General features: G+C 47.5%; 3 protein-coding genes, 1 long non-coding RNA gene and 1 pseudogene across 5 annotated transcripts; 4 read left to right on the plus strand and 1 right to left on the minus strand.

The window, feature by feature from the left end:
• The first annotated feature begins 4,713 nt into the window (after positions 1-4,713).
• LOC136196274 (CUB and sushi domain-containing protein 1-like) lies at positions 4,714-10,083 on the plus strand. The gene is made up of 20 exons (XM_065985798.1): positions 4,714-5,060; positions 5,141-5,234; positions 5,357-5,974; positions 6,030-6,209; positions 6,258-6,431; positions 6,484-6,657; positions 6,710-6,883; positions 7,025-7,198; positions 7,249-7,370; positions 7,414-7,426; positions 7,482-7,655; positions 7,783-7,860; positions 7,918-8,091; positions 8,188-8,376; positions 8,431-8,604; positions 8,665-8,835; positions 8,894-9,067; positions 9,120-9,317; positions 9,565-9,915; positions 9,962-10,083. Exons 2-19 carry the CDS (start codon positions 5,171-5,173, stop codon positions 9,873-9,875), a joined length of 3,336 nt encoding a protein of 1,111 aa, XP_065841870.1. The 5' UTR covers positions 4,714-5,060; positions 5,141-5,170; the 3' UTR covers positions 9,876-9,915; positions 9,962-10,083.
• Positions 10,084-13,824: 3,741 nt separating this feature from the next.
• On the plus strand, positions 13,825-16,130 carry LOC136196275 (uncharacterized). The gene is made up of 6 exons (XM_065985800.1): positions 13,825-14,008; positions 14,059-14,112; positions 14,787-15,098; positions 15,166-15,276; positions 15,358-15,508; positions 15,565-16,130. Exons 1-6 carry the CDS (start codon positions 13,825-13,827, stop codon positions 15,764-15,766), a joined length of 1,014 nt encoding a protein of 337 aa, XP_065841872.1. The 3' UTR covers positions 15,767-16,130.
• Positions 16,131-16,189: 59 nt separating this feature from the next.
• LOC136196125 (uncharacterized) lies at positions 16,190-17,737 on the plus strand. Of its 2 annotated transcripts, none has more exons than XR_010672102.1 (3): positions 16,190-16,373; positions 16,429-16,881; positions 16,953-17,737. It is a non-coding gene; the product is annotated as an uncharacterized lncRNA (long non-coding RNA). The 2 variants fall into 2 exon arrangements; XR_010672101.1 differs by having other exon boundaries at positions 16,429-16,487; positions 16,627-17,737.
• LOC136196117 (sialic acid synthase-like) lies at positions 16,895-19,709 on the minus strand. Its single transcript, XM_065985624.1, has 5 exons — positions 18,297-19,709; positions 18,105-18,231; positions 17,922-18,052; positions 17,324-17,590; positions 16,895-17,241 (listed from the first exon to the last, which is right to left on the minus strand). The coding sequence occupies exons 1-5, from the start codon at positions 18,642-18,644 to the stop codon at positions 17,053-17,055; spliced, it is 1,062 nt and encodes a 353-aa protein (XP_065841696.1). The 5' UTR covers positions 18,645-19,709; the 3' UTR covers positions 16,895-17,052.
• LOC136196276 (N-acylneuraminate cytidylyltransferase pseudogene) lies at positions 18,831-19,650 on the plus strand (annotated as a pseudogene).
• Positions 19,710-27,271: the final 7,562 nt, after the last annotated feature.

Raw genomic sequence — 27,271 nt, forward strand, 5'->3', positions numbered from 1 at the left:
TGGCTTTTCGTTGAAGACAGCACGAAAACGGTTATTCTCACATTGTCAAATACACGGAAGGCCAGCGAAATGACTGGCAATATCGTTCTCGTAAGAACGTAGCCAATTTATTAAATTTTAAATACTAGATTTTTTCTTGACTGGCAATATCGTCGTCAATAGTTGAATGAAAAGACGCATTGAGGAATATTATGTGATCGTAGCACGGGTTGACCAGCTTGGTTATCCGTTCGCACAGCTTCTTGGCAAGCTAGAGTCAGGTCGTCCCCAGCCCCGAAGCTCTGCATGTTCTTCGGGACCTCGACGCGGGCTAGTTGTGCTAGCGAGCACGTTCCTTGCTTTTTTCGGTGGCTGCGTAGGTTAAACCGTTGTTGCTGCGGATCAAGCGAGAATGAAAGGTTCTTCCGGGTATTTGGCGACGACATATCCCGGCCGGAGACTCACCATAAAAACTCGCCGTAGAATCCGCCGTTTATTGGAGTCATCCTTTGGTATTGAGCGGCTGGGAAGACTCGCGCTGCTTCCTTTTAGAAGTAAGAACGCGTTTTCCTTCGTTAATTAAGCACAGTTGCTGTAGGTTCTAGAGTAGGACCTCGGCTTTCGGACATTCTGCGATTTCGGACGCTCGCACAGCAAATCTAGCAAACCGATTCTGGCTTTCTATGACGCATTTGAAAGCCCAATCCCTGCCAGGAAGATGTGCTAGAGCGCGAATCAATAGTAGCCTCGGTCCCAGGCCCTTCTCCTCTGATCCCGGATACCCCGGGGAGGAGAAGGGCCTGGGACCGAAGCTAAATTAATAGACCAAACCCTCGTGATTTTATGAGAAGATTAGCGCGCGCAGGTCAAATCCTCCGCTTTCGGACAACAGTATCGCTTTCGGACACGTATGCGTAGCTCATTCAAATTTTAATTTTTCGTTTAGAATATTTTTTACGAAATTCTCTATCATAGAGCTTTCGAACGCAGTAAAGCTTTAGCCAAATGGTCTAGTCTATCGCATGCTAAAAATCGACGAATATACCGACATCGCACCTCGGTGTTCGGACACCAGTTATTCCGTTTGCAAAGCCCAAATCCGTTTCTAAAAGGATATTCAGAATTTTCTGTAAGGTATTTGAGACGATTTTTAAAAGCAGCTTAACTTTGCTAAACAATTGGGCTGTTTAATGCATGAAAATGCATTTCTTGGGTTTGCTTTAGTAGCCATAAAACTAAATATAGCAACGAAAATACCCAAACTGGCACAGAAGCAAGCAGTGCGAAGAAAAAGTTACCCTAAATTTTCGTATTAATGAAAAATTCTGCCGCATACAGTACTTTACGCCAAATGCATTTGTCGTGCTGATTTTGATCGCAACGTCAGAAACATTACATAAAAGTACGCCTTTTTACAGTATCTGTCTCTTCCATAAGTAGAGCAAGTATATTTTTAGCGGCATCGAGTTTCATGAAGATATCACAGCCAGAGTGTGATACCAAGAATCTGAAATTCGATCTTTACATAAGAGCACTCAAACTGAAATTCTTAGAACGCAATAGATAAATTAATAAATGCAGATGGTCAGCTTGACGTAGCCTGAGCTCTTGGCAATATACCATAAACAGTACAAACACTATGATAAAGTTTGAACAAACTGCATTTTGCGTAACGTCCTGTACTGGTATGTGACAGAATTTTTCAATAATTTGAAGTTTAAGGGTGACTTTTTCTTCGCACCGCTTGCTTCTGTACCAGTTTGGGTAATCTCGTTGCTATATTTAGTTTTATAGCTACTAAAGCAAACCCAAGAAATGCATTTTCATGCACTAAACAGCCTAATTGCTTAGCAAAGTTACTCTTTTTCAAGCTGCTTTTGAAAATCGTCTCAAATACCTTACACAAAATTCAGAATATCCTTTTAGAAACGGATTTGGGCTTTGCAAACGGAATAACTGGTGTCCGAACACCGAGGTGCGATGTCGGTATATTCGTCGATTTTTAGCATGCGATAGACTAGACCATTTGGCTAAAGCTTTACTGCGTTTGAAAGCTCTATGATAGAGGATTTTGTGAAAAAAATTCTAGGCGAAACATTAAAATTTGAATGAGCTACGCATACGTGTCCGAAAGCGATACTGTTGTCCGAAACCGGAGGATTTGACCTGCGCGCGCTAATCTTCTCATAAAATCACGAGCGTTTGGTCTATTGATTTGCGCTCTAGCACATCTTCCTGGCAGGGATTGGGCTTTCAAATGCGCCATAGGAAGCCAGAATCGGTTTGCTAGATTTGCTGTGCGAGCGTCCGAAATCGCAGAATGTCCGAAAGCCGAGGTCCTACTCTAGTTAGTCGATTGAGGCGACGTCCTTCCCCGTTTCGCTGCGCAACAGAACAGAGTCTGAGTCGTCTGATTTAGATGTACGTTCTTCGGACCTAGAGCCGCTCCGTACGGGCGACTCGGAGTCTCGGCTAATTAAGGCATCCTTCGCTCTATCTCTTTACTCTTAAATACACCATAAAAAATACTATTTTTATACGATTTTTTTGTCAGGGAGTCGTGCTCGACGATAAAGCGTTTGCCTGCATGTCTGTGGATGCTTTGTGCCGACGAACGAATCTACGAGGTTTAATTGTCCGCATTTGACCAAGGATCGAGCCCCAGTGGTGTAGGCGAAAAGGGAGAATTGGTCTCTGCGGCGTTAATTCATAGAGTTCAGGCAAACATGCAGCTCGCGCTGGGAGCGTAGGCTCATTTCCGAACCAATCTTTAAAATGCACTTCTAGTTTCGATCAATCAATTGAGGGCGGTGTTGGGGCTCCGAGCTAGGGATTGTGGCATCATAGCTTTTATGAATGAAGCTACTAACGTATGCACGCAGAAAGGAGAAATGGGAGATGCCGGACCAAAGGTAGGTTTGTCTTGCATTATACCGCATCCTTTCACGTGAGACCGTTTGCGTATGCAGGGAGAAGTGGAACCGGAAGGACCCAAAGGGCAGGTACCGCGAAACTTTTCTTCCTATAGGAAGCCTAAGCTAAACCTGCATTTTATCAGAAAGGCGAGCCTGGAGAAACGCCAGGTATTTTAACACCAAGCTCGAGCATTGTCAAAGCAACCATCGTTCATTTTAGTCATCAACGAGTGGCTACTTCTCAACGAGTCGTGCAGTACCTGCTCTTGTCTTTACGGAAGAAACAGTCAAGCGCAAAGCGGAATCTACGACGTCATTTTTTCGAACTCGACGCGAACTATTCGAGTCTACTGCGACATGGATACGGACGGTGGCGGATGGACCGTCTTTCAACGACGACAAGACCGATCCGTCGATTTCTATCGCGAGTGGAACGACTACAAGCGCCGGTTTGGCAACTTAAATGTCGAATTCTGGTTAGGTTTCGATTACATACACTGGCTACTCAGTCTTAGTCCCACCGGAAATGAGCTAAGGGTCGACCTTGGAGATGCGAAGGAAATAGAGAGCATGTAAAATACGCCAATTTTAGCGTGGGTGACGAAAGTGCCAAGTACGTTCTTGGTGTTAGCGGGTTCAATAATGGAATTGTTGGCGACTCGCTCTTTTTCCACAATGGGATCAAGTTTTCGACGAAAGACCAAAACAATGGTCCTACTCCGAGCGAAAACTGGGCCACTACGGTGCTTGGTGGTACCAAGACTATACAAACACTTGCTATGGTTCGAGTCTAAACGGTGGGTATCACCGTACGGATCCACTGACTGCAATAGCGTGGCGCGATTGGAAATTAAGTCGAGCCCCTCAACTTTTCCGAAATGAAATTTCGATCTAAATGAAAGTCGATCCTTAGGTCTGGCCAAGCTACTTTAGATTGATGTTTCTGTTTCTCTGTCGTTCGAATGTTAATTCCAATGTCCGACTCCTCATGTACGAATTGTTTTTAGATAAAAAAATTTGTGTCATTACAAGTCTATACCACTGGGAGAGGCAGCTATCTAATCAGTACATGCTCGATCATTATAATAACCGCATCCTAATTAAATTTTATGCCACCTCGTACCGCAAATTTCTTTTTCATCTTCCGCAAACCGACTATTATCGTTAGTGCAAACGCTAGCCTCGCCTCATGCAGACCCTTTCTCGCTTTCCCGTCTCAAGCGAGAAAGGCTTCTGGGATGGTACCGCCCACTATCGCCCCGCCTATCTAGTCAAACCCTACTTTTCTACGCGTCTCAGCATTCGAGCGAGGCCTATAGCTCTGTTAGAGACTTTCACCATGCTTCCGCTTTTTGTCGCGATCTCTCGAGAAGAGTTCTCTACAGCATTGCGTCCCACGACGTATAACAAATAAGGCTATTTATACTGTAGTAGTTTTGTCCCTAGGGACAGTTAATTAGGGCGGTACAGTAGTACCTCCGTACGACCCCTCTTGCCAGCGACCACCTCCTTTTTTGCGGACACTTTTTTACCATCCCAGACCCATTCTCGCTTGAGAGGAGCATCTGGGAAAGCGAGAAAGGGTCTGAGACGAGGCTATGCAAACGCAGGCAGCAACAGGTGAAGCTGTGAAGTCGGACGTGGTTGTGCGAGATAAACTAGCCACTTTATCTCGCAAAAACAGAGTCTGCGTTGCAAAACGGCTTCTTCGTCGCGAAAGAACCCAAACGAATGTTATCCGGGCGTCACAGTTAGTAGAATCACGTGGTTTGAAGGATCTAGGAACGAAGCGATATCTGCTCTAGCGCAGTCAAATTGGACATTTCAATCGACGGGGTATGTTTTCTGTGTTCTACAGAAGGCTACTTTGTGCAAACAGCGAAGCGAGGCTCTCCAACAGGAACCGCGATAACTCAGACGGTGGTAAAGTTATTCCTCTTACGCACGCGTAGGCGTCGTATGTGGGAGCGCTGGCGACCCGGCTGCGGATCGCGAAATTGCTCACGAGATGATCAAACGATCCGGAGATGATCAAACGATCCGTCATTCATCCTAACAGCATCCAAGCATAGGTGTGCGTCACCTTTGGTGCGGTGATTTCTCGCGAAAGAACCGGCATAAAAACGTCTGTTGGCCAAAACCTTATAGAATACGTACAAGTGCCGGGTAAGTGTATTGTAAGTACGTATATCTATATATATATATTCAGCTGATTTATTAATCCCACTCTTCGTTTTGATTGCAAGGATAAAGGCAGCTAATACGTTTGTCTCATAATGTTCTTTGCTGCTCTACTCTTGCTACTGCAGCACTCGATATGTCACGTGCTCTCCCAAGCACGTAAGTGAGGGTTCAGGGTTCAGGGCGGGGGGGACGAATCTCTGCGGGGACTCGAATACCGGCATTCGCGCATAAGCGTGTCCACCTAATTCCGCGCATTCCTTTCTTTTTCTGTACTGTAGCTCTTCGTTTGGTCGGTGGCTCGACGCGCTACGAAGGTCGCGTCGAAATCTCCTATAACTCTACGTGGGGAACCGTTTGCGATGATGGCTGGGACATCGACGACGCGAACGTCGTTTGCCGTCAACTTTTTCAAACGTCCGCTTATAAGTACCTACACAGCGCACATTTTGGAGAAGGCTCAGAAACGATTTGGCTTGATGATGTGGGATGTACTGGAAATGAGACGAGTTTCGACCGATGTTACCACAGAGGCTGGGGTTCTCATAACTGCGGTCACAACGAAGACGCCGGCGTCGTCTGCAACACCGATGAAGTGAGATTAGTTGGTGGCACGTCGATTTACGAAGATCGCGTCGAAATATTTCACAACAACGAGTGGGGAACGGTGTGCGACGACAGCTGGGGTTTGTACGACGCCCACGTTGTGTGTCGTCAATTAGGCTACGGTTCGGCGACGGCGGCCAGATGCTGCGCAACTTTCGGTCTAGGATCCGGCACGATTTGGCTCGATGAGGTTGCCTGTTCTGGATCAGAGCAGACACTCGCTTCTTGTAGTGCCAACTCTTGGGGTGGTCACAACTGTGGCCACAATGAGGACGCTGGGGTCATTTGCCATGGTTCGATCATTGCTTGGTACAAAATAGAAATTCAGTGTCAGCTTACGTATTCCAGGCCCATTGAGACCGTGCGTCGCTTTGGCTACTCCCGTACACGGCTCGAAATCAGGAAACTCCACGGTTCTCGCAGCGTCAGTCTCGTTCTCGTGCTCGTTGGGCTACACGCTGAGCGGGTCGAGTCGACGCACTTGTCTAATCGACGGCACTTGGTCGGGATCTCAGCCAACGTGCAACGGTATAAAGTTAATCTATATTACTTATATTTTATTGTTTCTTTGTGTAGCCGTTGACTGTGGTTCGCTGCCGGCTCCTTCGTACGGCAGCTTCTCTGGAAGTTCGACGCTCTATGGAGCGACAATACGCTTCAGTTGCAATGCCGGATACAGCCTCTCTGGTTCGTCGTCGCGATCCTGCGCATCCAGCGGTCAGTGGAACGGATCCCAACCGACGTGCAATCGTGAGAACGATGTCAATGCCACGAATCGTTTCCTAGTTTTAATTACGTTCAGGAATCTACTGTCCTTTGCTGTCGAGACCCAGCTTTGGGTCCATATCGACGTCCAGTCGAACCTTTGGAACGACGGTGACGTTTTCGTGTTCCCTTGGCTACAGACTCGTCGGCTCGTCGTCTCGCTCGTGTCAGATCAGCGGCTCGTGGACTGGATCCGCAGCGTCGTGCATTGGTACGTAGCATTAACACACGTGGACTTCGAGATCTACATTCTCTTCTCTAAGTCGTCACTTGCGCATCGCTTTCGACTCCTCTCAATGGAGTCAAGACGGGCACGTCGGTGACGTATGGATCCATTGTGAAGTTCTCCTGCAAATCGGGCTACACGCTGTCCGGTTCGTCGAGTCGCTCGTGCTCGGCAAGTGGAGACTTGACTGGAACTCAACCCGTTTGCACACGTAAGACAACGTGCACGCATAGCGTCTATGTATGTTTATACATACTGTATTTTTTTGTGAGTATTCTGTTATTGTCTATTAATTAATAGATTCTGTTCTAACCTTTCCATATAAAGAAGGTGGCTAACTGTATCATTTTAGCTACTAGGTGTCCAGCCCTTGCTCCTTTGAGTCACGGTCACATGTCATCGACGTCTGTCAGCGCCGGAACGATCGTATCCTTTTCGTGCAGCAAAGGCTACACCCTTTCGGGATCCACAACACGAACATGTCAGTTGTCAGGATCGTGGAGCGGAACGCAGCCCACGTGCACGAGTAAAGTCGCTATCTTTTACCCCCTCTCCTTTGAGTGACTCCTCGTTTAGTCGTTAACTGCGGTGGCCTGTCAACTCCTAGCAATGCAGTCAAAACAGGAAATTCGACCTCTTTCGGAGCAATCGTCTCTTTCACTTGCTCTCAATTAAGGCTACGTTATCATTGGTTCCGCGTCTAGAACGTGCCAGAGCTCGGGAAAGTGGAGCGGCACTCAGCCCAAATGTTCTCGTAAGAACGTCGCCAATTTATTAAATTTTAAATAGTAGATTTTTTCTTGTCTTAGTTGTTGACTGTGGTGCTTTAGCTGCACCGGCTCACGGCACCAAGACCGGCTCCAGAACGACGTACGGAGCAAGAATGTCGTTTCAGTGCTCACTCGGCTACGTTCGCGCGGGCTCGTCATCTCGCACGTGTCAGTCTGATGGCACCTGGAGCGGCACGCAGCCTTCGTGCTTAAGTAATAACTCGGCTTTTTGTTTCGAACGTTCGTTCTGATTCTACTTCCTTTAGTTGTGGACTGCGGTAGTCTTTCGGCTCCGAGCAACGCTGAAATGCACGGCAGTCTCTCAACGTACGCCTCAAAGGCTTCACCCTGCAAGGATCGAAGAGTCGCACGTGTCAAGCGAATGGCACGTGGAGCGGCCAGCCTGTCTCATGCGAACGTGAGTAGAGAGACAAACGTGTATTATATATATAAGCAATTTTAATTTTTTTGGCAGAGGTTTACTGTTCGGCTTTGTCGTCGGTTAGCAACGGCGTGAGAACTGGCAATGGTACTCTATACGCATCAGTGGTGAAGTTTGGCTGCAAGACTGGCTATAAACTTTACGGTTCGAGTTCGAGGACGTGTCAAAACGACGGAACGTGGAGCGGCTCTCAGCCCACTTGCTCACGTCAGTGCACTATATAGCTTTTAAATACACGTGCCCTCTTTTTGAGTAACCTCATCTGAGAATTCACTGACCTAAATATTATTTTTTTTCTATTAGTTCAGCACTGTAGTCTGCTTTCTGATCCTCCAAACGGAAAAGTTACAGGAGGCAGTTCGGCACATGGAATGTCTATGACATACGTTTGCAATGCCGGCTACAACGTGACGTCTGGATCGCGAACTCGTTCTTGTTTAGCCAAACCGGACGGAAGTGTCTACTGGAGTGGAACGGCTGCTCGTTGCGCAAGTGAGTAGAGAGCATGGGTATTTAATATGCAACATGCTTATTTAATTAACACAGTTATTGATTGCGGACGATTATCGGCATTGCAAAACGGTCAAATAACCGGAAAATCAACAGTTTACCTTTCTACTGTCTCTCTCAGCTGCAATGTTGGATATAACATTGGAGGTTCAGTAAAGCGAACATGCCAAGCGAACGGCCAGTGGAGTGGCTTTCCAACTGTCTGCAAAAGTATTTAATTATTGTCTCTGATCGCCAGACTTACTACTATAGCCGTTTTTTTCTTTCCAGTTGTTAACTGCGGCCAATTTCCGGCTCCTATTTTCGGAAGTATCTCCGGTGCCACGACCTATGGCTCCTCCGTCATTCTATCGTGTCGAAAAGGGTTCAGCTTGTTTGGCTCGAGTCGACGAACGTGCCAAGCGGACGGTTCTTGGACTGGAGCAGCAACGCACTGCAAAAGTACTGTAGACACAGTTTCTCCAAATTGTCTTATTTCAAAATTTTTTTCTTTTACTAGTCGTTGACTGTGGAGTTGTGAAATCTCCCGCCAACGGCCAGGTCACCGTTTTGAATACGACATACGGTTCGGTGGCATCGTTTCAGTGCAACAGTGGTCACAGATTGGTCGGACCCTCGTCGCGTCAGTGTCAAGCGAACGGCCAATGGAGTAGCATACCTACTCTATGCGACGGTGAGACTCTGCGATGTGTACACTACAGGGACTATCTAATGCAACTCTCTAGCTCTCTATTGCTCTGCTATTGGAACACCTTTACACGGGTTCCGGCAGCCGGTTTTGTCTAACTTTGTCTACGGAACGTCGTTGAGCTTTACGTGCGCGCTAGGACGAACATTGGTTGGGCGCTCGACTACTCAGTGCGTCGAGTCGAGTCAGAATCTCGTGAAGGTCAATTGGACCAACAGTCTGCCAACATGTGACGGTAAGTCTAGCAGCTACGGCCATACGTATGTACGTATGTATTGGAGGTAGTTTTCACAAGCTGTAACGGACTCCAATTCGGAAAGAAAAACCCATAGGGTGTCTTTGTGGGCTCCTTTCCTCTGTCTACAAGTGGGGCTCGTTCTTTATGCACGTACGCGTATGTATTCCAATCTTACTGCCGGTAATACTGGTTACATTTTTACCTTTTAAATTAAATTAATTTAATTTAATTCAAATATTTTCAGTGGTTCCGAAGCTGGTTCTTAATTTGACAGCGTCTGACCGAACTGAGCAAAGAAGCAGAGTTAACTTGGTTGCCTACGCTGCAGGAGTTTCACAGTCTAGCGAAGATAATCCGTTGACGCTCTCTTGCTATCCGGCGAAGGGCGCTCCAATTCCTCGGGTGACGTGGTACTACGGTCAAACGATAGTGAACGCCACACCGAGCAGTGCAGTATATCAAACTTACGACTCCGTAACTGGCACATCCTATTTGACTTTCAACGAATTCGGGAATAAGAACGAGGGTAGCTATAAATGCGTGGCTATGAACTGAGCCGGAAAAGACGATACCAGTTTCACTTTGATCCAACAAGGTCTTAATTTTCTCCTCGTTTTCTTTGTACGTTGTATTCGTTTTAGTGGTGCCCAACCCCATGGCTAAACCGTCTCTAGTCGTCCTATCAGCCTGGGATATTGAAGTCTCGTGGAGCGTGCCGTCATTCAACGGCTATACGCCTCTCACCGGCTACGATGTACAGTATACTACTTCTCTCAATAGTCAATGGGCCCAAGTACCCACACCCTTGTCGTCGTCGACATTCGCTACTATCATATCCAATTTAAACCCGTACACCGTCTATAACGTTCGAGTTCGGGCAAGGAACAAGATCGGAGCGGGTCTCTACAGTGCAATCGCTTCGACGAAAACACTCCAAGCAGGTAGTAAAACTTTAACGTGTTACCATAATTTCTAATGCGCTTTTTCTATATTTCGTTTTCTAACTCCTGTTCATGTTTAGCGCCTACTGCTCCGCGAAAGCTGACGTCTGTCTCCGCCGCCTCTGACTCGGTCTCCCTCTCGTGGAGAGTGCCGTCGCCTGCAAACGGAATCATCACTGCGTACTCTATTTCCTACCGAGACGAATCGTTCGGCAGCGGGCAAACGTTTTTGAAACTCGTCAACGGGACGAATGTTTCAAGCACCGTCACCGGGCTTCTTCCGTATCGCGTCTATCGGTTCACGATTAAGGCCAAAACGGAAGAGCCAGTGGGTAACGATCTTTGGGGAGCTAATTCGTCAGACGTATCTGTTCGAACGCAAGCATCTTGTAAGAAGATCTCTTGAAATTGACCTAATTTCACTAATACATACGTATAGATCCTTCGTCCTCGCCAACAGTTAGCCAAGCACGAGCTCATGGATCACAGAGTATTTTCATCCAGTGGAATGTGAGCATATCCTCCTCATATAGTAATTTTTTCTAATTACTTTTCATAGGGTCTTGCACCTGAAGATATAAACGGTGTTTTAACTGGATATAGGATTTCTTATTCCATTCTGAATTCGGGAAATGTTCTTTACGTTTCCGTCAACTCTTCGGATCGACAGCACAATTTCACCACATTGGCTCCTCACACAGATTATGAAATTCGCGTCTACGCTATAAACCAGATTGGTCAAAGTCCAGGAAGCGCTTTCATAGTAATGAAGACAGGCCAAGCTCGTACGCAATCAAGATACACAGAACGTATGTATTCAAACCCTTTCTAGCTCCTTTGACTCCCCCACTCAATATCACCGCTGTGGCGCTTTCTTCCAACGAAATCGAACTGAAGTGGGTTGAGCCTTCAAGTAATGCAGTGCCTGGAATTCTGACTGGTTACGACGTCTTCGTCGCCAGCGACGACGACCACGAAAATCATCTATCCTATAATCAAAACTATTCGTCGGCATTGCTGACGAACCTAGTTCCCTATACGAACTACACGGTATCTGTCGCAGCTAGGACGGGTGGAGGAATGGGTCCGAAAGGGCCATACCAGCCTCTTGTAGTGCTTACACACGAAGATGGTATATATATTTATTTGAACTGAAATTCATATTATTGATATTGGAAATTTAGTACCAACTGCCCCGGAAGGCTTTCTCGTCTCTGTCCTATCAGCAACGGCAATAAAAGTCGATTGGAAGCCTCCGGCAATACTCAACGGTCTCTTACTCAGCTACACTGTTTTCTACTGGAACAGTTCGTATAACGGACGTGCTTCCACACGTGATCAGAGCTTCGTTGTTGAGAACTTGAACGAATTTGCTCTTTACTCTCTGTCTGTCGCCGGTGAGACTGTAGCAGGAATGGGACCTCGAAGCGACGAAGTCGTCGTCAAGACGTTTGAGTCAGGTACACGCATTCCCCGTACAGCGCACAGATACCGTACCGTTATTTATTCCAGAACCGAATGAAGCACCTGTTCTGATATCGGTTTTCAGCGAATCGTCTACTACGATCAATATTTCCTGGGCTCCGCCGCCGGTTCAGTCGATCAACGGTCTTCTAACGTTCTACGAAATTCACTATAGCAAAACGGAGTTAGGAAATGTCAGCGACGTCTTTAACGCGAGCCGCGAGACGAGCAATTCGATTCTCGACAACCTCGAAGAGTTCGTCGTTTATCGCGTCAAAATTCGCGCCTACACGAGCGCGGGACCGGGACCGTTTGTCGAGACGGAACGGAGAACAATAGCAAGTAAGTCTCTATGAGCTTTTGTATTATCATTGAATTTTTTTTCTGTTTTTTTCTCAAAGGTCCGAGTGATCCTCCGCTCGACGTGTGGGCGAACAGTACGAGTTCGACGTCTATTTACGTTGAATGGTTGCCTCCGGCGAACGTCGACGTCAACGGGATATTTTACGGCTTTCAGATTCAGTACGCGTCTGGAAACCACAGCAGCGCACTCGTCCCTCTTGTGATCAACGCAACATCGTTTCATTTAACCGATTTATCAAAGTAGAGCATCGTTTTTGTACGCATGTCCTGCTGGGGAATTTCTATTATATTCTAGGTGGACAGACTACCATGTATGGGTTTGAGTGGTAACACGAGCGCAAGATGGAAATATGCTTGTTAGCTCGTGGACAGCGGCATCTCCGGTCCGCACCGACGAAGACAGTAAGAACTATGCAGTCGCTATTGAATTTAACGATAATTTTATCTGTAATTGATGTCGTTAAATTCAAATTTTAAAAAGACTCTATTTGATTATTTCAGCTCCCGAGGCTCCTGGTGCTTTTACCATTCAAACGGTCGGAACGACTGACGCTATTCTAACGTGGGATCATCCCGACGAGCCAAACGGGATTCTGATTGGATACCATTTGACTATCGTCGACGTCGGATATCTTCGCGCAGACATTGTATCGTGAGAGGATGAATGATCTATTAGGCCCCAATTAGCTAGGGTTAGCGCACTACCGTCACATCCCCCCTTCTTCAAACAAAACAAAACAAAAAAAAGTAGACTACACAGACAACACAAAGAAGAGTTAAGAGTTCAACACTGCGCACGTGGATGGTCAGGAGAAAAAGCGTCGGAGTACAGCGGAGTAGTGCATCTTTCTTCGGGCGATGGGCGGCAGATCCGTGAGATAATTGTCGGACAGGTGCGTAACGAGAGTAGTGAACGCGTACGCGTCCCACGCTTGGCGCAACGGTTGCCAGGCGTCTGCGATGGTATCAGCGCTGCGGCCTTTGAACTCGCCGGCAGAGGGACGCTGGTCGGCCGCACGATCGAGGACGCGCGGCGAAGTCGGAGCAGCGAAACGGTCGACGAAGATAGGTGAGAGTCTTTACGTGAGCGCGACGGCGTAGAGAGCATAGATGAGTGAGAGAGAGACGACGTGGGAGGTCGCGAAGTGAAAGAGAGCTGACAGGCAGACGGTGGTAAAGTGAAAACGAGCGGACGGGCAGACGGCGATGCGGACGGCGAAGAAGACATAGAAGAAGGCGTAGAAGAAGGTAAGATTGGCGATGCGGACGGCGAAGAAGGCAGAGAAGAAGGCAGAAAAGAAGAGAACGTAGAAGAAGGCAGAGAAGAAGACGTAGAAGAAGGCAGAAAAGAAGGCAAGCGTGCGTCGTCGCTCAAGCGAGACGACGAAAAACGAGGAGAAGCGCGAGAGACGGACGATGGCGTTGCAGTAGGTGGGATTGCGTCGTAGAGCGACGGCGAGGAGAGAGCAGAAAGTAGGCTTGCGTCGTAGAGCGACGGCGAGGAAAGCGCAGTAGGTACTCTTGCGTCGTAGCACGACGGCGAGGTGAGTAGAGGAGGTACTCTTGCGTCGTAGCACGACGGCGAGGCGAGTATAGGAGATGCTCTTGCGTCGTAGAGCGACGGCGAGGCGAGCATAGGAGAGCGCAAGTGACCCATCCTGTCACCATGTATCGTGAGAGGATGAATGATCTATTAGGCCCCAATTAGCTAGGGTTAGCGCACTACCGTCACAGACATGACGAGTGCTGTCGATCTCACGAGCGTTTTGTACGGAAAAACGTACGCGCTTGAAGCCGATCAGGATCTCGTTCATTTGTTGGACCTTCACCCCTTCACTCAGTACCGAATGACCCTGGAATCTGAAACTGTAATAGGAATAGGGGCGAAAACCTCAATCGTAGTCAAAACAATGGAATCTGGTAAACGTGAAGCAACAGACTAAAACGTTAATATAATTCGAATATTATAGCTCCGTCGACTGCTGTGCGGAATTTTAGCCTCTCATCGGCGAGAGAAAAGAATGGTGCGTCACATTGACACTGAAGTGGGAACCGCCTTTTTTCAGAGATCGAAACGGCGTCATCGATGGTTATGATCTTCAGTACACGCCGGAAGGCAGCGGGAGGCAACCCGTTGCGTCGTCTGCGCCCTGCTACGTTCAATTTCTAGACCTCTTGTCCAACGGACAGGAAGGGAGACGCGAAGTGACCGTTACAGGGCTCGACGGATTTCGCAAATTACTCCTTTAGTCTGAAAGCTTGCACGAGCAGGGATGATTTTTTTTCATGCGGGCCAGTTGTGACTGCGAAAATCGAGACGACAGAAACAGGTTAGAAGCCACTGCACCCATACGCTATCTCTCCATTGTTCTTAGTGGAGACCCGAACAGCATCAGTCCTTTAAAGACACGTGCATATACGCTGTCTCATTTTTCTGCTGGGCTAGACTTGCTATCTGCCGTTAAATACTGTAACTGTATACTCTCGACAAACAAACGCTTGACATGTGTCGTCTAACGATTTCCGACCCAAAATTATGTCTGGGCCAAGCAGCAAAAGCCCTGCGTAGTTGACAATTGTTTGACTTTTTAACTTAATCTCACTTAATTAACCAGTTAGTTGATTTTGTCCATATTTCTGAAACATCTCAATTTATTATTTTATTTTACAACGTTATTCTCTTTCTTTCTCTTTTCAGCTCCCATTGGATCTCTTACCATTACTGACCTTGTATTGGTTTCCGACACATCTGCCGTTGTCTACTGGACTCCTCCGCCGCAACCTGAGCGCAAGGGAATTATAGCCGGATACATACTGAAGCTGTCAAACGCCGGCGAATCGGATTCGGAGAGCGCGAGTATTACACACGACGAGGAGCATTCGATTTCCGCTGATCGACAAGAGTATTCCGTGTACGACCTCGAAGAGGGAAAAGAGTACGTGGCGACGATTTCAGCTGCCACGGTTGCCGGAAGAGGTCCGCAGAGTCAGCCAACAATTTTTTCAGCCAGTATGATGCATGAAGCGCCTCCATGTTTCTCGGCTGAAATTTCGTGAGTGTTTGTATACGTGTTTAGCTCTTTTGAAGTGTAGCGCTCCTTGCGAGTCGGGCGACTGCTACGTAACGGTTACGAAGAAAGAGACGTGCTACTGCACTTCGGCAAAGAGTTCAGGCAACTGCGTTTACGGTAAGACGGCACGCAATGTTGAGTAGGAAAAGTTCTAGAACTACTTTCCTTCTATTGTTCGCGTCTATTTTCGATTTCTAGATGAAACCGTTATTACCACATTGGAAAATTCCAAAGGCAAGGGGGACAACGTTCTCATTATTTACATTGCCGTCGGAGCGGGAGTTGGGCTCATCATACTTGTACTTATCGTCATTCTGTGCAGATGTTGGTGCATAGCGAAGGAGGCCGGGTAAGAGAAATATTTCATACTCTATGTGCAACTCTCTAACATATGACAATCCAAAGCTTTCGACCATCATCAGACGAAGCGCCCATATTTGATCATCAAGAGAAGCCGTCAATGGCTTTAGGTGTCCCCGGTGTCGGTTATCCACATCCCATGTCGATGGTGACGCAAAATCCCTTGTTTGATAATCCGGTGTATGACGATCGGGATGCCGTCATGCCTCTCGCCAAGACGGAAGACGAAGCGACGGCGGTCTTCTAGATGTGACTATTTCTCGTTATTGTACCCTGCCTTCATCTGTTTCTTTTCGTTTTAGTCTGTCAAAAAGCTGATTAGTTAATTGATGTCAAGAAAGGTGAGCTATTGATACTGACGATGTTTCTTTGTCTTGAGGTGAAATCGTTTCGCTTTCTTGCACAAAGAAATAATATACAGGACAAATTTGGTGTCTTATAATCGACGTTGCTTTGTTCAGCTAGGTAACTTAGGTTGAGGCTCCGGTTTGTTTTTACGAGGTGTCAAAATAGATTGTCCTGTATATGTCTGCAATCCAGCAGTAGTCTATATTGCGGTAGCTTGATTTTTAGTGCTTCACTTGAACAATGAACTGTAGACGACATGCTAAGCTAAATGAATCGAAGTGCTTTCCCTAACAGATTCACGTGATATGTGACGTCTTTCTCCTACGTGACGTTTTTGTCCGGGTTTGTCGTTCCACGTGATAGAAAGCGAAAGTTGTCCGAAACTCCTCTGTGACAGTAGCTACACTCTTCGCCCCGACCATGAGCAGCGGAAAATTGCTTTGTCAATCTGTCGAAGGCGACTGCGAAGGTCGTAGTCTTCGCTTTCTTGTGCAATCACGCCAGGGGTGAGCAACGCACACTTCGTGCGCACTTCCTATCGCGTGATTTGCCTTTTCTAAGGAGTTTCGTGGATTTTCGAAAGTGATAGCCAAAGGTCGCCGATATAAACTCGACGTACAGTACGTACATAGATACATCTAGTTTGCATCGGGTCCCCTTTACGCGAGAGGAAACAATAATTAGGTGGTAGTATCAAAAGCTTGCATCCGCACTTGCTATATGCCTTATTTCATGATCATGTCAGTTTCCTCTTGCTAGGGGAAGACTACGGATCCAAGACTGCGTTTTTACGTCTGTATATAGCTGTATGAAGGTAGAGCTAGTTCTGGCCGCCACACGTAGTTCTTCTTATTCCTTGCCCCTTTGCTCCTTGCCTTGCTCTCTCAAAATTTCTCTGCGCTACCTCGGCCAGCTAGCGGTTTTAGTTTCGAAGTAGTTTATGTTACATATGGGACAAAATTAAGACACTCCATGATACTAGCAATCTACTGAAGCTCCAGTGTCGCTGTACAAGTAAACTACTCTTTTTATATTTTATTTTTTCGGCTCGCAATTGATGGATCAATTGCGCTTTTCACACTTAGAAAGACAAACGCAGAAAGACAAACGCAGAAAGACAAGTCAAGAAACATACGCACAACTGAAAACATCAACAAGTTTCCCAGGAGGTGGCAGAGCAATTAATTAAAATTGAATCGCTTCCTCCAGCAACGCGTCGTCATCTTCAATCGACGTTTTGGTTTTCTTCCCTATTAGCTCGTAGATTCGCTCCGGGGGAAAACCCTTCGGTTCAGATACTTTGACGTCCAACATTTCGGCAGTCAGGGTCGTTCCGCATGGAATATCGCACGCGGCCACCACGCTCTTTCCTAACTGATAATATTTTATGAGATTGTGATAGTTTATTTAGACATATTTAATTAAGACCTTTCCCTATTCGCGTATGTGTATGTACCTTGTTGTGGAGAGCCATTTCGCTAGACCTCATTGCCTTGTGCGGGGTTCCGAGAGCCTGTTCGAGGATCCGAATCTGAGTGATGAGTTCTCGTAGTTCGTCCATTGTAAGGGAGGCGGCGTGATCGCTACCCTTCCATGTTTTGTCTAATGTTACGTGGCGTTCGAGCACCTTAGCACCTTGAGCTACGGCGGCTAAGCTTATTGATATTCCTTTTTCGTGACCGGAATAGCCGATGGGGACGTCAGGGAATTCTTTTTGATAAGTCTAATGGCGAAAGCTGTCAGTGAAAGCTTTATGTCAGACAGTAGTAGAGCTAGGCCGTAGGTAGTGCGGATACGATACAGCATAGACAAGAGAAGTCACCCAAAGGTATACTACAGCATCAATGACATGTATTTTCAAGGGATTCCTTCCAGCTTATGCTTATATAAGCTTATGGGGGGGGGGCACACCCCTTGAGGGCGGGGGGGGGGGGGGGGGGGCACACCCTTCGAGGGCGGGGAGGGCACACCCTTCAATCGAGGGCGGGGGGGCACACCCTTCGCTCGAGAACCCAGAGCGAACGGTCGTCTTTTGCCATGCTGTGCGCGCCTACCGATATCACACGCAAATGGACATCCTCCGGTGGCAGGGGATACGTGCTCGTGCACTGAAGAAGCGTAAAGTTGGGATTGATTGGCTTCACCGTGCTGTACACCTGGCGTATGGTATCCATGCTTTGCATTCCTAGGAAGACGTTTTATCAACATCAAGCACCAAAGCGCGACTGTTCTATCACCTGTAGAAATGACCAACGGGCATCCTTTTTTGGCGACGTGTGACAAGTACGGCATGTTGTTAGCATCGCACGATGCCACTTTCAAAAACGGGACGTCGAGTTCGTCTAAAAGGAAGTCAGCGGCGGCCTGTCAAAAGAAAGCAGGAAAGATCATGGAGATATAGGTATCGTTCCGTTTTGATTCGGACCTACCTGATCCATCGCGGAGGCCGTAAATAATATTCCTATTTCTTCGGCGAACTTCTTCAGTTCGTGATACTGCTCGTGGCTGAACTCGAGATAGCGCTTGTGCTCGCCGTACGTTTTTCCCCACGAATTGGGCGTGAGATACGGGCGAAGAAGCGCTGCTTTGTTGAACTTCTTGTGCAGCTCGCTCTTCTGAAATTTCGCGCAGTCTGCCCCGGCCTCTTTAACGGCTCGGATCATTTTTTTGGCAATTTCGATGTCGCCCTGATGATTCTGGCCAATTTCGGCGATAACGAAGCACGGTTGGTCGCCGCCGACGCGACGGCCCTTCGCTATTTCGAACTCGAGAGGCATGTCGGAAATGCGACGGAGTCAAAGGGAGGAATGAACGCAGGATATGGAAGACCTAAAGTTGCTCTCTGCGTGCATGGCCTAATCGCGTTAGGCCTTCCCAATATTTACGTTAAAGTCGATCCCACACTGATAAGCTTGGTCGCTTTTTTTTGCTTCCATACGATCATACGATTACTTGTAGAGGCGATGAACGACGCGGCGAGACGCGAAGGAAAGCCGAGAGTATACGGTTTGATTCTTGCACGCGGCGGATCGAAGGGCATTCCTCTGAAGAACATAAAGTCGTTGAACGGTCGTCCTCTTCTGCACTGGACGTTGCACGCCATGAGAGATGCGGGAGGTAAGCACGCGCGGGGGAACGCGAATCTTTCTCGATCTGTCTCACCGATCGCCTCCGCGTGCACGCGCAGTTGCGGACGAAATCTGGGTGTCCACGGACCACGACGAAATCGCTCGCATCGCTCGCGAAGGAGGAGCGCGCGTTCATCGACGAAGCGCTGCCGTATCGACCGACGAGGCGTCGTCGGACGACACGGTATTAGAATTCATTCGCGCGAAAAATCCTCAATGCGACGTCATCATTCACGCGCAGGCGACGTCGCCGTGCATAAGTCCGCCTCACTACCGCGAAATGATGGACAAGTTCTTCCGAGACGGCTACGATAGTCTATTCACCGTTTCTCGTCAGCACATGTTCCGTTGGGAAGAAGTGGATGATGATGGGAAAAACAGCAGATGTGGTTCGTCTTCTACGGCTCCGCTCAATTTTGATCCTAAGCATCGACCTCGTCGCCAGGACTGGAGAGGAGAGTTGTACGAGAATGGCGCCGTTTACGTGAGTCGGGTCGACGCGATAAAAACGTCCGGTTATCGCCAGTCCGGACGAGTGGGATACTACGAAATGCCGCTCTATCTTTTTGTCGACATCGACGAACCAAGCGATTGGTTTCTCGCCGAAAAACGAGTTCAGCAGTACGGGTACACGCCGAATCATAACTCTGAGTGACGATTTGCGCATGACAATCGCTTTTATGCTAAGATGCGTGGGCGGGGTGGGGCCCTGGAGAGGGGCCTAGCAAGCAGATGTAGTATACGTCTATGGCTAGATAAACGCTGAACGATTGCACCACATACGTTCGGGTGGGCTACGCTCACTAGCGAAAGTAAAAGAAACGCGAGATGAATGCGGATGTCTATTTTCCGAAGAATGAGGTACAGAAAAGGGAAGAGTCCCATATTAGGTACGGCTCACCGACTAAGCCTGAGCATTTCGGGAACAAATACGCTTACCAATGCGTTCCTGCCGTTGATCTACGCCCAGTGAACACCCAAACGAATCGAAACGACGCTGGAATCGGCGAAAGAAAGCGAAAGTATGTACTGGACCCAAAAGGGCGTTCCCGCAACGACCTTTCAAGCCATAGATAAAATAAGAAGGAATAGGAAACTCGGGGTCACGTGATCGATTCTGTTGAAGCAAGGGTCGTTACGGGTGGTAATGTACCATTTACTTTTCTTTCGAGCCCTTGACGCTTCAACGCGAAAACCACACTTTATATATGCACTGACGCTCACCCGAATGCCAACGATATCCCCGCACAAAGCTCCAGTCGCTCCAACCGCACTCGTTCAAAACCGGTTTGAACGACTGGAGCTTTCTACGGGGACATCGTTGGCATTCGGGTGAGCGCCAGTGCATATATAAAGTGTGGTTGTCGCTTTGAAGCGTCAAAGGGGTCGAAAGAAAAGTAAACGGTACAAACAAGACGACGCGTTTCAGCGATTAGACGCTTGGCGAATCAAATTACCCACTTCGATAGCCTAGCCTTACCTTCAGCACTTCGATCGACAAGATAGCTATTGGTAGAATGAACGTAGCGAAGAGAAAAAACGCCAAAAAGCAGAAGCATACGGGTGTGAGTGAGTGAGATATGTGAGTGAGATATTTATTTATACAGGGATTGTCTTCAGCTCAAGGCTAATCCTCCAGACACCCTGTGTTAACGTATGCTAAGTAAGGAGATAAATAAACAGACAGGGTAGAGACAGACAGGGTAGGGAAAGACACATTAATAAAAGTTAAAGACAGACTTAAGTGAGCGTTTGAAGAAAGGAAGAAGGTCACGACTAAGACGACGGATGGAAGAAGGTAGAGAATTCCAAAGAAACTGACCACGGAACGCAGGAGATCGTCTGAGGGCTTGTGTCCGTGGCGTAAGTAGCTCAACTCCATGATCAGATAGCCGAGTGAAGTGGTTGGAGCTTACAAAGCGATACAAACTACTGAAACCAGGAGGAGCCATTCCGTTGAGGCACTTGAAAACCAAAGTGACAAGTTGCAATTTATGACGATCTATGAGTGGCGTCATTTTATAGGACGAATGGAGTAGCTCAAGATTGCCAGTACGGTGTCGACGTCCTAGCCCCTCCGCCGCACGAAGAGAACGTTTCTCAAGCAGAAGCAAGCGATTGACTACACCGAGAGAGTGGTCGGACCAAACTGGAGAGCAGTAATCAAGATCGGAGCCAATGATAGCACGGACAAAAGCGGAACGAGCCTCCAGAGAAAGAAAATTTCTATGACGCCGCAGAACACCAATTTTCCTCAAAACTTTGCGCACCAGTACATCCAGATGTGCAGACCAACCAAGATCACAGTCAAAAACGGGTAACCTGCCGTAAGCCGTAACGACCCTTGCTTCAACGAAATCGATCCCGTGACCTTGAGTTTCCTATTCCTTCTTAGTCAGGTCACCTTACCCTTGCACGTGACAGTGGCCACAATCGGTAGGGGATGTGTTGCACCCCGCACTGTGGAGTGCGGCCCAATCTCAGGCCGAGTTGTCTGTGACCTAGGGGCTAATTAGCTGTATTATCCTTGGTTCAAGCATTGATAGAAAGTAATTTATCACGTGATGGGGGAGTTTTCAATCCCCCTTCTCTTACATCTATGGTTGTAGAGTGGTCCGACCACGCCCACATAGAAGTCAGTTTAAAGCATTTGCACGTAGTGACATAGCTGCACTAGCTATGACACTCGCCGTTGCGGCACTACGCAGGACACTTTAGGAGAGACACGGCTCAGATTTACTTCCAAAAATGTAGCACGATAAATTATTTTCATTCTCGTCAAAATGTAGACCGGCCAAAACCGGACTAGCCGGACCGTCTGCTAAGGGCCTGCTGCACTCACATAAGACTGATAATTTGACGTTGACAGGTGGTCGGCGAAGTGACATTTTCGTCTCTTCAGGCCAGAGAGCGCTAGATGGTGAAGGACCTGGGGAAGAGGCTATTAGACGGTTGAATCAGAACTCTTTTGCGTGACAAAGCGAGAGATTAAACAGACCCGCAGCTGCGCGTTCTCATCCACGGAAATGGCTCCGGCGTTCCGGAGGTCAGAAGGTCGTCACCTTAAACGTACCACTCTTTGTCACAAGGAAATGGCACTATCTGGGTAGAAGGAGGCAGGAAGTACGTCTGGGGCATACGGGATTGCAAGTACATTTTTATTTTGTTTGCCTCAATTCTGTGTCAACAATCACTTTCCAGTGACCGATTCGGTGAGTACCTTCGGAGAAGACGTCACAGCACTTTGTGGCGAAGAGAAAAGTAAAATTGGGCTTTCCAATCGGTTTTGCTCAGATCGGCCACAAGAAAGTAGAACTCGTCTGTTGTAAAAGCAAAACGGCCATTTTCCTGGCTGTACTGACCGCACGTTTGTCGCGGTGGCATTTCTTCTATCTTCCAAGTCAGATCACCGTTGCCAATTTTCGCGTAGTACGTATTCCAGTCACAAGACGAGCTCATGCATATAGAAAGTACATGTACCATGCAAGTGTTGTTAGCGACGGGGAATGCGCTTGCCCAATTTGGGAATTCGTTTCTAATAGTGTAACCGAAGTACACATACAGAGTATCATTCCAGAATGCGCTGGACCATTTTCGTAGTTAATTTGTTGGCTGTCGCATCTGCTGGTTGCCGTCGCAACAAAGTCTTTTCCACTTTGCCTTCGTAAGCTGGTAATTGATGGTTATCATCCACAGCGTGCTACGCCTGTTGTCTATGCCTCCAAATAAAAGCAACGATCCGTTGGTCGTCGAGATCATTGTTGTGAACGAGGTGAGTTTCTTTGGAGCTACTTCATCCGAGACAACCCGCGTCCATTGTCTGAAATCGACTTCGTAGATCCAAATTAAAGATCTTCCGTGCCATTTAGGTAAAATCCGAGTCCGCTTCCGAAGAAAGCCACGTCATTAGTTTTTGTTACTGAATAGGCTGTTTGGAACCATGACGTAAATGAGAAAGGCACTCGTTTGAACGTAGCCGTGCGATTACACACTTTGTGCAGTTCGATCAGTGCGTGATTTATTCCTGGCACCTGATCTGGATCGTATAACGTCCACATGAGAGAATCTAATTCCAGGCGCCACATTTCCACCTTTCGTTGATTTTCCTGCATAAGATACCAAACAGTGTCGGTGACGCCGATCAGTTTGGCGTTCCACTGAAGTCGAGGATACCTCTCGGCGTACGCACGTTTTTTAAACGTTAGTGTTGAATCCGAGTAGTTGCTTTTCAGTGTTTCAAGCAACTCGTTTATTTCCAATTCCCAAAGTTTATCCCATCGCTTGCACCCGCTTCGAAAGAAAAAATCATCATTTTATTTTCCAATAGCATAATGTTCGAAGGAGAAAACGTTTTTGTCTTGTAAATTTCAACGCTAACGCATTGAAATCGATTTCGCTTTACATTGTAAACTCCCAGCAGTGCGTTGTTCACTGGGAAATGAAAAGTTTATATTTCTTTGCATAGACAGTCTCTTCTATGTCGGCGTTTTGGATGTAAACTTTGTTGTTAACTCTCAAGTATCCGAGCAGTGAAATCGTTTCATAGTTAGAGCAGGCAATTTCAATAAATGTTGACGACCAACTTTTTGTGGTTAAGTCAAAAATCCACGCGCTTTCGTTCTTATCTATCAACCAATAAATGTGTGTTTCGTTTACTGAGAATGGAGTAATACTATTTGATGGATGCTCTGTTAGTGGCCAAATGAGCCGTATAATCGACCCAACGATATTTCATCCTTTTTCATTTCCGTCTTCTACGCACTGAAGCTCCCAGAAATCCCGTTTAAGATTACGCCAGTCATTGATTTCTCTCCCGCCGTAAACAAATATTGATTCTTTGCACTGGCATTCGCCTTCGCTTCGGCGATGAGCGAACGCTTTGTGACTAAAGCGAGCCGGAGGAGCTTCTTTCGTTGCCAACGTAAGAACGGTCCACTCTTCGCTATCGCCGTTGAACGACCACGCTTCGCTCGACGCCGTCCGAGCCCAGTTCCCGCCGTGCGCACAGCCATAGGCAATGACTCGAGTGTCGCCAACAGTGGTCAACGAGTTCGCGTACAATTGGCTAAAGTACCTCGTCGAAGCGGCGCGTTCGATGCCCGAGAGCCGCGTCCACGACGCTGTCCGCGGCGAATAGATCCACGTAGCCCCGTCCAAGTCGACGAACAGTACGCGAGTTTTCGCTTGCAACAACTTCGGTTTTAAGCAAGCGATGCTTTCCTAAAGATGATTTTGGCCCGTTTCTTTTCAGAACGTGATCAACGTTGATACGTTGAAAATCGTCGAGCTAACGTATTTTCGTATTGCATTTTGGAAACGATTCTTGCTTGTGGCCAGTTGTGGTTCCAGTGCGAAGCTTCGCTAAAAATCGTTTGCCAATCACCGCTCGCGGTTTCTCCGACGTTCCAAAATGCGGCAGTCAAGAGCACTAACGGAAGAGCGAGGCCATAGAGGGAATGCATAGTTTATTGTTCCAAGCAGAAAGGCATGTACAATGTAATTATTGACTAGAATGCATCTCAGCGTTTTCTTTCTCTCAGTCTGGCTTGCGAAAAGGGAATTTTTGCTATAGTTTTAGGAGCTTCTGATCCTCTAAATAGACTTGCCCTACTGCGTTATGGATGGGGGCGTTTTCCGTTTATCTACACGAAGAAACGGGATAGATAAATAATATGTATTAAAGGTCACGTGCTGGCAAACATTTCCTCCTTTCCGCGAGAACGCCCTATCGTTCTCGTGCCAGACTCGTCCGGATTCAATACATCTCACGTCATTATGTCTCTTCTCTGCGACGGAAACTATCATATCTGGGCAGAGCGAGCGAGAAGAGTCTCGCCGTCGTCGACGTCGGTAAAGGACGCATATCCCCCGACGTCGAACTATTCGAAGGAGACCTACTACAGCTGCGTTATGCGCGCCGAAAATTTTTTGACTACGCCCAACTGAATCTTTTACCGTAACTATATCTTCTTCCCTTTTCGGCGTCTTCGAGCACCTATTTGCTTAGATAATGTGTGAGGCACGGCTCAACATCGTACATCCTTATCCCAATTTTGCTGAACAAAAGTGAAGTCTAACGCACGGCTGTGATTGCACATAAACACGTGACCATCACCGACACAAAGAACGGGCGAGTGTACAGTGAGTAGCTCGCGAACGCAGCTTTGTACAGACTGGTAAGCAACGGGAACGTCTTTGTTATTTCTAGCGTTGAGAAACGCATGCTTTCTTTTGACATTCGCTCGATCATGGCTCGATCTCCGAGTCTGTGGACACGACGTACGACAGGCGCCTCTCAGAGACGAAACGGTGGTTAGACGTCGTCGTTCAAAGAGCAGGATGACGGATAACGTTCGCCGAGCCGCCTTGGAAGCGTTCTCCCGAAGATCTCGAACGATCGAATCCGGGGCCCCCTTCGAGTTTCATGCATGGAGACGGTATGCATCCGACCCCTGGTAAGCAATCCCACATCCATCACTTCCGCTTTTACCCCTACATCGTTCACTGTGACCGTTTGTTTTGGTTACCTAAATCTACTCGACGACGGCGCGTTGCACGATTCGTGTGGGGGCCCTCGATCATTCCGAACACACACGCTTTCAGTGAATCACGCGGAATCTAAATGTGCTTTTTCGACGGTGGTTTGCTCAGTCGAGCACAACACGCATGTGAAATGTACTATACTTCATCTATTACCACTTATCATACGCTATTCCTCACCGGCACACTAAGTGAGGTTCTCTACTAAACTCTAAGTAAAAGAAATCAACTGCAGGTCCCGGTAGAAGGAATCACCATCAAGGGAGCCGGAACGGGATGAGCAGACGCTCCCACCTCTCCAATACAACTTACGGAACCACAGCCATCATTTCGAACACAATTCTCACTGTCGCTCATTTCAGGGTTATTTGCAAACTCTATTAGAGAACGGTAGTTTCGGCTAAGATGACAATACTGGCACGGATGGAGAAGCTCATTCTGAATCACAGTGTTGTTGTCAAAGCAGACGTCCCACATAACAACGGTACATCCGCACGCAGTTACATCCGGCAGGCAACCGACTCCGTGTATTGTTTTGCAAACGATACTCGTTGCATTGCACGCTTGACACACCAATGAGCATTCGTCGTGCGGAATTGTGATCGCGTTTTCGGGGCACTTTGGTGTGGGCGTATTGACGGGGTCCAAGTGATAGGCGCACAAGTCCCCGTTGCTACACGACAGACGATCCCAGTTGTGGGATACGTCGTCCTGCGTCGCCAGCCAACATTTCCCGGGAATCTCCGTGCCAACGCACAAACCACCCGACGTGCACCTGTCAGAGTACGTGCAGAAGTCGGCATCGTCGCAAGAGATGCCGTCGAGACTCGTCCACTGGAAACCGAACTGATCAGGATCGCAAGCCTTGAAATCGATCGACAGTTTAGTACCAGAACGCACTCGATGCATTATATACCTGGCATTGCGAGTAGTTGCTCTCGGGATTTCTATCGCCCTTTTCAAAACATTGACTTTCAATAAGACAGTGACCTGAGATAAGTGTCCACTGGAAGCGTGACTGATCAGGATCACACACCTTGGGGTCGGCATACAGTTTAGAACAAGAAAGAATTCAATATTACCTGGCATTGCGAGTACTGGCTGTCGGGATTTCTATCATTTTTTTCGTAGCACTGACCATCAATTAGGCAGTGACCTGAGCGGATGGTCCACTGGAAATTAGATTTATCTGGATCGCACACCTTGAATTTTAGCGACAAATTGGCAATAGAGCAGAAATCTCGCCAAACGTAATTTATACCTGACATTGGGAATATTGACTGTCAGGATTACTACCGCCTTTTCCGTGGCATTGACTGTCAATGAGACATTGACTTGAGAGAAAGGTCCACTGAGAAGTGGACTGAGAAGGATCGCACACCTTGAAAATGAGCTTTGCAAGATAGCAGAGATGTTGCCTAATTAAAATGCACCTGGCATTGCGAGAACCGGCTGTCAGGATTACCATCATCTTTTCTGTAGCACTGACTGCCAATGAAACAGTAGCCTGAGAGAAGTGTTCCGCTGCACACTCCGTTTCTGCATTCATCTGTAGTGCACTGTTTTGAGTCACTGCATGGTGATCCATTTGATACAGACGTCCACGTATGACGAGAAACATCTTTGTTGCATTCCTGTAGAGACGCTTGCTAAATTCTGAAGCTACAACCCATCTTGAGAACGATTACCAGACATCCTCCATCACCAATTGAAGACTTCCGTTGTCGATGAGCGTA

This window comes from Oscarella lobularis, chromosome 15, assembly GCF_947507565.1.
Source record: "Oscarella lobularis chromosome 15, ooOscLobu1.1, whole genome shotgun sequence".
Lineage (NCBI taxonomy): Eukaryota > Metazoa > Porifera > Homoscleromorpha > Homosclerophorida > Oscarellidae > Oscarella > Oscarella lobularis.